This window comes from Girardinichthys multiradiatus, chromosome 1 (genome assembly GCF_021462225.1).
Source record: "Girardinichthys multiradiatus isolate DD_20200921_A chromosome 1, DD_fGirMul_XY1, whole genome shotgun sequence".
NCBI classification, from domain to species: Eukaryota; Metazoa; Chordata; class Actinopteri; order Cyprinodontiformes; family Goodeidae; genus Girardinichthys; species Girardinichthys multiradiatus.
In genome coordinates this window covers 1,269,224-1,281,294 of record NC_061794.1, presented here as the reverse complement: position 1 = coordinate 1,281,294, position 12,071 = coordinate 1,269,224, and the positions used below count along the sequence as shown (strand labels likewise).

Sequence of the window (12,071 nt, the reverse complement as noted above, 5' to 3'; positions counted from 1 at the left end):
CTCCAGTGGTCTATGGGCGAGAGGTGAGGTACACCCGGCACAGGTCGCCAATCCATCGCATAGTTAATAAAATATTAAATACTATAATCATAATAATAATTACAAATGGGTAAATTTCAATTAATATTGCATACCACTATTCAACAATAATGTCAAAATGTCCTATTTTTCTAATATTATACAGCCACGGTTTTTCTCATAATATTTTTAAAATCTCTTAGTTAATTATCATAAATCGCCTCATGTCATGAGTTTAAAGTATTGTTACACTCCTACTGACCGCACATATATGTTTTACTTTTCTTTCCCATAGAAAGTACTCCTGGATCAGTGCTTTTTTGTTCTCTTTGTGTCTCTGCTCTGTTCTCTCAAACCTCCAGTCAGTCGTGGCAGATGGCTGCTCACACTGAGCCTGGTTCTGGTTCTGCTGGAGGTTTCTTCCTGTTAAAAGGGAGTTTTTCCTCTCCACTGTCGCTACATGCATGCTCTGTATGAGGGATTGCTGCAAAGTCAACACCAGTGACTGTCCACTGTCTCTACATGCTCATCCAGGAGGAGTGAATGCTGCAAGTCACTGACTGGATGCAATCTGCTGGGTTTCATTAGATAGAAAAACTTTTAACTAATTTTAATAATAAACTGAATCCGACTGGAAATTGTACTCTAAAACACTGCTACTCTGAAATTAGAACATTGTCTTGAAGAGTCACTTGGCAATGTGTAAACTGTTGTAACATGATTCATATGCTACCAGAGTGTTTTCATCTTTGGATAATGCATACACTAACAAATGTTAGCTACCTGAATTAGCAGTTTGACGTATAAGATAGGGTGTGTGATGGCTGTTACACTTGCCCCCAGAAGCAAAACGGCAGTATCCACTTCGACGGGGGAAGAAGGGGCATCCTCATCAATGTAACCCGCCAGCGTGGGGTCAACTTCTCGAGGATCCATCTTCGATTAGCGAAAGAGACGTTTGGATCATCCCCGATCAGCACCAAGATCAGCTGGAGTTAGCATGACTTCTGCCCTGAGCTCGTAGTGTCTAAAGAAACCTAGTTCCGTTTAATTTGTTTGTCCGATTTAACAGAAATAGAATAAAAATGAGCTTAAGTTCGCTCTCATAGCATTGTTTGGTTAAAAACAGAAGCCTCACGTCTCCTGGCGGAACCAAAACACCTGGGCGGAGTCTATCCTCTGACGTCACGTAGTCTCAGGCGACCAGACGCGAAGATGGCCAAATGTTAACCCCAGCATCAAGAGCCTGCAATGCAAAAACAAAGAAACCAACAAAACACAATAATGTACCATATATTGCAAGGTAGATCGTTTTTACTTGTACAATCGTGGTACTACTTCAAAGGCCTGTGGTTTGTACAGGTCTGGGCTGCAGTCATTGCAGCTATATACAGCAAATCTACATCAGAATGGCTGAAAAAGAATAGAATCAAAGTGGCCCAGTCAATGTCCAGACCTCACCCTGATTGAAGTATTGTTAAACCTTAAAAGAAATGTGCAGAAACTAATCAATCTACTTCAATAAAGTAAGGTAAAGAGGGGCAAAAAAATCTTCCAAAGAGAAATTGATAAGATCATGTAGAAGATAATCACTAAGAGAGTTTTACAAGCTGCTGAATCATAATGAAATTATGTCCAACCATCTTCATTTGAGATTGCATTCACCCAAGTCTAGAAGGACTTTGAACGATTAATAAACAACATAGAACAACCAGGAATCCCTAACTTTGCAGATCTAAGTAAATGTTTCAGGTATCACTACACCAAAATGACAACACTAAAGGATAATAATAAACCACTCATCACAGGGGAAAACAAATTCATTTGCTGTTTCAATAATTAAAATTGCAAACATACTTATGTGTTATTAGTTGAATTCAAATAAAGAAAGATTTGTTGTCCAGAAGATGAGTTAAAGGACCAAATTGCTATTTTTTGCTTTGACCAGTAGAGGGAAGTCTAGGTCTGTGAGAAATTTCTTCACATAAGAGGGAAGTGATAATATAGTTGTAATGACTGTATAATAATGAGAAAACAACACTTTAGCTGACAACATACCTTCCATCAAAGGTCTACATGGTTGTTCTAACCTTCAGGTGTATCAGCTGCTGTAAAAATACGAGGTTAATTCAAAGAACCCACAATTGCTGTGGTATGCATTGATACCAAAACATTACTGTATCAATATTATACAGTTTTCCTTGTCATGTTTGCTTTTCATTCCTTGTCACCATGTGGAATAGGTCAGAATTTACTTGGTGTTGCTGCTTAATACATGGTACTACCAAATAATTACAGCTTTATAATCCAACTAGCCTACAGCTACCGATCTTACACTGATGAAATTAATACCACATTTAAATGAAAATGCAAAAGTTATTGTAAGTTACCAAACTGCAGGGAATAAGATGTCTCATACACAATAAAATCAGCAGCATAAATTTCAGACCAGTTTGAACCAACAATAAAAAAAAAAAGTAATAAACAGTTGAAAGATCCTAACCTTTATGGACACACACAGAAAAACAAGAAAAACTATACTGCTACACTGCTGAATATCTAGAATCCTTTCCTGACTGAACAAAATAGTTAGACTTTCAGCTATGGAAGTGATTTTCTAAGAACAAACAACAGCACTGGAGGAAAAAAAACTGCACACAAACAATTCTGTATGCACATTGTCACACACAGCTTCCAAACATGCTTAATTTAAAGGGAAAACACTGTACCATAGATGATTTAATGCCATCATGGCAGATGCTGGTTTCAGCCCACTGACAGTTTCCATTCACTGGTGATGGAAACATCAGTTATTTTATACTGCTGCTGTCCAAACATGATGAGGTTTTAAAGAAAAACAAGGCTTTGAATCTTATCATCTATAACTGGACCATGTCCCCATCCATCTTTTTAAAGATATGACAATCTGGGAATTGTTTACCTTTTTATACACAGGAAAGGTGGAATATCAAGCTTAAATGTTAAGATATTAGTAAATGATACTATAACTTTGTAATATTTCTTCACTTAAGTTGCTAAAAAAATACTTTAGATTTTGTTGAGACATAAACCTTTTAATTCGGTTTTTAGCTTTCAGAGGTTGTCCTTTTATTTATTTATTTATTGGTGCCTGCTACAGCAATGAGTGAAAGCAGAGAAAGGCACCTCTGCCTCTCTCTTTCCTGTTCCTTTACTTTCCTTGTAGGGTTGAGCCCTCAGCATGTTAAATAATGTTTTTCAAAGTAATAATAGTAATTAAAACATTGTTCTTTAATGACTTGCTACATGTGCTCATTTTCAGACGGTGCTGGAGCTCTCAGGTGTGCTGGGTGACAAGTGCGACTTATTTCCACTGATTACTCTGAGGAGTACTTAAGCAGGAGGCTGCCAGCACATTGATGCCAGCGTGTTTTGCCACCAGTGGTACAAGCTCGAGCCAATCCTTAAGTTTATGCTTCGTTCTTTGACCTTCGACCTTTGTCTTTGCTCCTTTTGCCGATTAAGCCTAAGCTTTGGATCTACGACACTGTGTACTGACTATGTCTCCGGAGGTTACTCTGGATGATCAAGCCTATCTACACTCTATGGATTTCATATCCTATCTCCTGTCTTCGTTTGGATTCGCATCAAGCTGGCAGTTTTCTGCTCCTGTCGTCTCCTGGACCAAGTCGTAAGCGTAACCTGTCCACCCTTCGACGTAAGCATCTGCACACAGACCTCATTCCTGTCCGCTCGGAGCTCACACAGAACAGCACCCAAGAAACCTTCTACGGATTCACCTTCATTAAACCTGGATCCTAAATCTCTCTACCCCTGGCGTCCTGACCACAGCTACCTAGTAAGCTGAACTCACAATCATTTTAGTTTATTGTTCTTAGTTTCATTTACTTTCTGTTTCCCTGTATTCAGTCAACCTATTCCCCTCTCTCCATACAGTGAGATTTTCGACCATTATGTTCCTGATTATCATCTTCCAAATAAACAACCTTTTACTAATTCTATTCTCCGGAGTGTTCCCTGTATGTGGGTCAGATGCAAATAAAATGACAGTCGAGGGATAATGCGACTAGCACACCCCTGCCACAAAACAAAAAGTACTAAATGCATAATAATAATAAATAAATAAATAAATATATATATATATTGTTGAAGATCCTCTTTAAAGAGGCCTTCTGCGTTTTCGTTTATTCACCATAACCTGGAGGAATTACACACATTTAGAATAAATCACACGGAGACAGCTGTATTAAAAATACTTGGACCAGGGAAGCTTTCTGTGATCTGACCACACACCGAGACGACTTCGGAGCTTCTCACTGGGCACATGGCTTTTATTAAAACACACATAAAAATGGGCAGCGCCCTGTTTACAGTTTTTTCTCACATATAGTCACGTACAAACCTTTCCTGCCTACCATATTAGGACATGTTCCTGTCTCCCAGCACCTGCACTCGTATCTACTGATATAAGAAGGGAGTGCTTGGCCCATTAATCTTTTCACATCCTTCTCCCACCCCTACAGTTCTTCACTATTTTTCTGCTTCACCACACTCAAGGCCAAATTTGTGCAATACAATTCTGCAGGCCACTAACACAGGTTATACATTTTATTTCCCACACTGGGTTATGAACATAATAATAATAATGCACACACATAATATATCTCCACAATGTATATATATATATATATATATATATATATATATATACATATATATATATATATACAGTACAGACCAAAGGTTTGGACACACCTTCTCTGGATCCATGACTATGAATATTGTAGCTTCACACTGAAGGCATCAAAACTATGAATTAACACATGTGGAATTATATACTGAACAAAAAAGTGTGAAACAACTGAAAATATGTCTTATATTCTTCTTCAAAGTAGCCACCTTTTGCTTTGATTACTGCTCCACACACTCTTGGGATTCTGTTGATGATCTTCAAGAGGTAGTCACTTGAAATGGTTTTCACTTCACAGGTGTGCCCTGTCAGGTTTAATAAGTGGGATTTAAAGCCTTATAAATGGGGTTGGGACCATCAGTTGTGTTGTGCAGGAGGTGGATACAGTACACAGCTGATAATCCTACTGAAAAGACTGTTAGAATTTGTATTGTGCCAAGAAAAAAGTAGCTAAGTAAAGAAAAACGAGTTCCCATCATTACTTTAAGAAATGAAGGTCAGTCAGTCCGAACAATTGGGAAAACTTTGAAAGTGTCACTAAGTGCAGTCACAAAAACCATCAAGCGCTACAAAGAAACTGGCTCATATGAGGAACGCCCCAGGAAAGGAAGACCAAGAGTCACCTCTGCTGTGGACGATAAGTTTATCCGAGTCACCAGCCTCAGAAATCGCAGGTTAACAGCAGCTCAGATTAGAGAACAGGTCAATGCCACACAGAGTTCTAGCAGCAGACACATCTCTAGAACAACTGTTAAGAGGAGACTGTGTGAATCAGGCCTTCATGGTAAAATAGCTGCTAGGAAACCACTGCTGAGGACAGGCAACAAGCAGAAGAGACTTGTTTGGGCTAAAGAACACAAAGAATGGACATTAGACCAGTGGAAATCTGTGCTTTGGTCTGATGAGTCCAAGTTTGAGATCTTTGGTTCCAACCACCGTGTCTTTGTGTGGCGCAGAAGAGGTGAACGGATGGACTCTACATGCCTGGTTCCCACCGTGAAGCATGGAGGAGGAGGTGTGATGGTGTGGGGGTGCTTTGCTGGTGACACTGTTGGGGATTTATTAAAAATTGAAGGCATACTGAACCAGCATGGCTACCACAGCATCTTGCAGCAGCATGCTATTCCATCCGGTTTGCGTTTAGTTGGACCATCATTTATTTTTCAACAGGTCAATGACCCCAACCACACCTCCAGGCTGTGTAAGGGCTATTTGACCAAGAAGGAGAGTGATGGGTTGCTGTGCCAGATGACCTGGCCTCCACAGTCACCTGACCTGAATCCAATCGAGATGGTTTGGGGTGAACTGGACCACAGAGTGAAGTCAAAAGGGCCAACAAGTGCTAAGCATCTCTGGGAACTCCTTCAAGACTGTTGGAAAACCATTTCAGGTGACTACCTCTTGAAGCTCATCAACAGAATGCCAAGAGTGTGTGGAGCAGTAATCAAAGCAAAAGGTGGTTACTTTGAAGAACCTAGAATATAAGACATATTTTCAGTTGTTTCACACTTTTTTGTTCAGTATATAATTCCACATGTGTTAATTCATAGTTTTGATGCCTTCAGTGTGAAGCTATAATATTCATAGTCATGAAAATAAAGAAAACTCTTTGAATGAGAAGGTGTGTCCAAACCTTTGGTCTGTACTGTATATATATATATATATATATATATATATATATATATATATATATATATATATATATATATATATATATATATATATATATATAATTTCTTTTCCCAGAGAAGCAGAGCAATGTTTTGTACCATTTTCTTCTTACAATCAAAACTGAACAATCTTTGACTTTAAAAAAAATAAGATATCTGACATGTGATACCTACTAGACTACAAAAAATAAGTGAAACCCTAAACTCAAACTTAAATAAACATCCTTATATATATTTGACAGTCTGGATATCTCTCCACAAACATATCTAAAATGTCAATAAAATATGAAATAGGCATATATCCGATATTAACATCCTGACAGATATATATATATTTTAATCTGTCCTCTTTATTTCCTACCCTCTTTTTCCTCATCTATTTTTACTCTCGGTGATCTCTCTCTTTCTCCTCTTTGCTCTCCTCCCTCCACTCTGTGCTCTTCCCCAATGTCTTTATGTGCCCTCCTCTGTCCGTATTCACTATTGCCACACTACATACTTGTTTGAGCGTGTTAACCATTAAAAGCTAGGCTATTTGCCTAAGCAGCTAGCTTATAGAGGTTGGCAAACAGAGGCTGATGTTGGGCAAAGCAGGGGAAATGTCTCTTTTTTCATGTTACAGCTTTGTGCTTGTTGAACAAGTGGTATAATAAACGATCTTTTGGCTTTTACACATTGGTGCAGTTTCCTCCTCAGATGAGCCTGTAGCTCACTAAAGTTGGCGAGAGGAACTGCCGGTAGCCCCACCAGTTGGAAACTTCATGCGGACCAACTCACTTTGTGAAATAGAGGTGGTCATGATCTTTTAAGAATTAAGAAATGTATTTTATGTTCATAATTTAAATCACTCGAGTTGTACTTTTATTTAATTTTATTTTAAAGGGCCCCCTGGGAGAGACTCGGTCAGCAAAACGAGGCCGTATCCCTGAGTGCTCTGTCTTACTATAAATGTTAAAACCTCTTATACCTTTTGCTTCAAAGCTTACTGACTGACCCTCCCCTCCAATAATTATTATGAAGTCTGTGTCGGCGCTGTAAATTAGCCAACCCTATGTGAGTGCTTTATTATTTATACCATGCCCAACAGCCGACATTTATTGCTTTACTGCCCATGCAGCCGGCATTTTACTGCTTACAGCTGCTGGGAACATCCTAACCTGAGATTAACACTTTCTCCAACCTGAAACCTGTGGTGACCTCTGACTTTTCCCACTCAGGCTCACAATACATGTTATGTCAGTTTTTATGGTTACACGTGCGAACTGAACTCATATATGAAACTAAATGATTTTAATCCTCAACAGCCATTAGTTGTGTATGAAATTTATGTGAAACTTTACTTCAATGAGTGATTAAAACACAGATCAGCATTACGCCCCCAGTGCTCATACACACCTTATTATTTATATTAATGGTAGTTAAAGGTACGTGTGTGACTTAAAGGAGTGATGAATAAGCTAAACTTATCTTTGTTAGCTTAAACTGTTAATCTGGATGTGTCATCATTGCTGCCGTCATCAAGGTCAAACAGTTATATCAGGTTTGTCGCCATTTTATGTCAGCCTATCTGTTAGGTATTAATTAGTCAACTCAGAGGCAAGAACGATACAGAGTCAGTTTTACTTGCGGCAAGGGTAGCTCTGCAGTACAGACTACAACATGTTGGCACCCCTCTTTCTTTATTTATACATGCTGATTCACACACAGTTCAACAAACATTCAGGGTGTGTGTGTGTGTGTGTGTGTGTATGGGGTCAGAAAGGTTAGGGTTCATGTGTCTTGATCTTAAACAGAGAGGGAGTGAGGACTGGTACCAGTCCATAGATGTTGCTGATAAAAGCATAACTCACTCTTGTCCCCATCTCCCTTCCTGTGGCATGTAAGGAGGGAAAGGCACTTAGAGCTGACATGAGTGATAAACAATACAAAGGTTTTAAAACCCTAACACGAATAAGTCATGATTAAATACATGTAAAAGAAAACACTCTGTGTGAGCACACACCCACGGACGAAAAGCAGATTATATTGTGGGAAACACTCACACGGTCCCTCCGCCCAGGCGACCACCAATCATGACAGAGTAAAACAATATAATAAAACACAGAAAACAAAATGTAATAAAAATAAAAGTATTAAAACAAGCCTTGTTCATATCATCATTGCACTTTTTCTCATTTCACTTAAACAGCAACTTCTTTCGATTTTCTGCTATAAGGTCATTTTATGAAGTACAATTATGAATACACTCAGGCATTGAAGATATATTCATTTACAACATGTCATCATAGTCATCTGCTTTTGGGTCCAGTGTTGTGTCGACTTGAATCAGTGCTGCATATGCGATTGTGACTGATTGAGTTACTATCCTTTTTACCAAGCATTTGCAACCTGGGATAATACATATTGACAAGGTGCACAGGATGATCAGGAATGTTGCTATGACGAATAAGAGAATCTTAACCCAATCCATCCACCCCCTGGGAGCATCCAGTCCAGCCAAGAGGAGCTGGGAGTCGGGTGGTTGTGTGTCATGACATTTTGCAGGTTACGTAGGTTATTCAGCGCCCATGTTATATTTGAGAAATGTATATTATCTGGGATTTATGTGCAACAGGTGTTGTTCAACAAAACGCAAACACCCCCCGTTGATACTGTTAGAATATCCAAAGCCATGCGGTTCTGAATTATCATGGCTCACATAGCACTCATGTCTGTGTTTTGGCCCTCTTCTACTATTATGGAATTATTCAAAAACAGCCCTAATCGGTAGCTTAAAGTTTCCACACGCAGCATTAGTTTCCCCACACCTGGCCAAGGAAGGAGAGATAGTGTCACTTTCTCATCTTTTGGCCAAAGCTTAAATTCATCCGGGACATTAGTTCCCCAGATAGGGTCGTGTGGTTTCATTTCTATATCTCTCTTTTGCCTCTTGGAAAAGGTGGGTATCATCGTTACCTTACTGAGTATTATAGTGTGATCAGATGTGAAAACTGGAGCACACACCACATACCAATTCGGGGGTAATATGAAATAAGCATTATTCCCGCATAACCAAGCTACCCTCTCGACCCAATATGTTCCATTTTGATTATTACCTTTGGAGACCCATGTGCCTCCACATGTGTTACCCATATAGATAGAAGAATCATTTTTCTTTTCTCTACTCAAACAATCGTGGTGGAATGTGTTTCCATTGACATGTGCTTCGAATGGTGTGGTTCTTCCCTTATTACTGATGTGCAGAGGCTGCCATTTCTTGGGGTCTGAGATGAGAGCCGTCCGATGTCCATCTCTTCTCGTGTGATGTTGCATCCTGTGGATCCTGCCTCAAACAGAGAAAGAGCCCTGACTACCAGAATTAGGCTCAGGCTTACCAGTCCTGTCCACATGTTACAAAAAGCCATGCTAAATTGGGCACAGGTCAGTTGTTTTCTTCACCGGTTTGAGATGCTGGGCCCTATGGGACACCAACCTCTTTTTACCCGGTCTTCCCCTGATACCCCGTCGGTTGGTTTGGCTCCTGTAACGGTGATATTAGCTTACAGTGGCTCTTGTGGATCCAGGATGGTCTCTCTGCGATTTTCAGAGCTGTCGGTGCAGTCAGGAGAACACGGTATGGCCCTCTCCAGCAGGGGGTACTCCAGTCCTTTCTGTGGAATGTCTTAATCAGGACCAGGTCCCCAGGCCTCAGGTTGTTCTGTGAAATCGGAGCAGAATTTACTGGCAGACTACTGGACAACTGTACTTCTTTTGTTTGTAACATCTTATTCATCCATTCAGCTAATGATGTTTCCTGCTGTGCTTTTCCTATGTCATCCATTTCTGATGGCAATGGAAAAGGTCTGCCATGTACTATTTCAAATGGAGTGAGACCAGTTTGATTTGGAGTTATTCTCATCCATAATTTAACCAGAGATAGACATTCAGGCCATGGCCTCCCTGTTTCTTCCATTGTTTTCATTAATCTATTTTTTATTGTTCCATTTGTTCGTTCAACCAGCCCAGCAGATTGTGGGTGGTAAGAACAATGGTTTTTTAACTGAAACCCTAATGCTTTAGAGCACAGTTCTATTACATTATTTACAAAATGAGTCCCATTATTTGATCTTAGGATTTGTGGGATACCATATGTAGGGAAGAAATGTGTCACTAAACTCTTCGCCACTGTGAGCGCATCACAGTGTTTTGCAGGGTACATCTCAACCCACTTTGAAAATGCATCTATGACCACTAAACAATATTTCTTTCCCCCTGACCATGATAACTCTATGAAATCCATGTGTATCGTGTGAAAAGGATGAATTGCTGCTGGGAACTGGCCTCTTTTGGGTCTCATGTTCCCCTGTGGATTATGTTTGCAGCAGATAATACATGATCTACAAAAGTTTTTTGCATAGTCAGAAAAATTTATGGTATAGAAATGTAGATTTACTAAGTGTATCATTCCCCCCCTCAACACATGCGAAATTCCGTGTGTCGCATGGGCCGCCGTCTTGTATAAATTCTTTGGTAATATTGGCTTTTTTTCCAAATGATAAATGTCATCTTTCTTTATGGCCCCTCTATTCAGCCAAGATTTAACTTCTGCAGCTGGTGCAGATTGTTGTGAATCTTTCAGCACATCTGTATCTATAAATAAGATATCTGACATTTTCAAAGTGAGGGGAAGCCTCGAAGCTATTTTAGCAGAAATGTCAGCAAAGGTGTTCCCCTTCGTTTCCCTGGCTTCATCAGATTGATGCGCTTTACATTTACAAAGCGCTATCTTTGCAGGTAGCTGGATAGCTAACAGCAGTCGTTTGAACAGATTAAAATGTGTCAATTCTGTTCCAGATGATGTTTTAAACCCTCTATTTTCCCATATTTTAGCAAAATGGTGAACAGAACTGAATACATATTGGCTGTCTGTATAAATGGTTAGGATTCTTCCTTCATATAGTTGAAACGCTCTGATAACAGCATACAGCTCTGCAGTCTGTGCTGAGCATGTATGGGGCAGGGCCTGTGATTCTATAATTTTAGTTTCAGTGGTTACTGCATAACCAACTCTGTTCTTTCCATATTCATCTTTTGATGCTGATCCATCTAAAAAGATTATTTGTGAGTTTTTCAGAGGTGTCTGAGAGATATCTTGCCTAGGTTTTGTGTTTTCCTCATGATGTTTAATTTTAGTTCACAATACTATAAATGTCCCAGAAAGAAGTTAACTGGCATGAGATTCAAGGAGAGGACATTAACATGCCCTTCTACTGCGACTAATCCGCAGCGGTGTTAATTTTCTGGGACTAAACCCGACCTTTATCTCCAAAAATCACCAATACGTCTTTCTATTCTGGGCAAAAGAAAACACAAGACCAGCAGAATCCTACTAAGATTCTTCCAAAATGCTTAGTCCTCCAAACACACACAACAGCACTCACACAGTTAGTATTTTAACATATTTATGTCCCTTCAGCAATATGTATGGTCGACCTAGCTTAGTTTATGAGCTCCCTTATTATTCAACATTTAATTTCATTTCCTTACGGCGAAATGTTACCAACCAAATTATCCAGTTCTCTTACGGCGGAATTACCTAGTCGTTTCTGATCTCCTTGCGGCGAGATCCTACCTAAATTTATCGTTATTTCTTTGCGGCGAAATAAAACCTATCCAATTGCTGTCTCCTTACGGCAAGACACTACCAACGACTT

The 12,071-nt window shown here is 39.5% G+C and overlaps 1 protein-coding gene across 1 annotated transcript in view; it reads right to left on the bottom strand.

Moving 5' to 3' along the window:
* Positions 1-1,212, bottom strand: part of LOC124881004 (mitochondrial carrier homolog 1-like) — a 29,409-nt gene extending 28,197 nt beyond the window's left edge. The window contains exon 1 of the mRNA XM_047386520.1: positions 802-1,212. Coding sequence (XP_047242476.1) covers positions 802-954 — 153 coding nt within the window. The 5' untranslated portion in view covers positions 955-1,212. The remainder of the gene's footprint in view (positions 1-801) is intronic.
* Between the last annotated feature and the right edge of the window lie 10,859 nt (positions 1,213-12,071).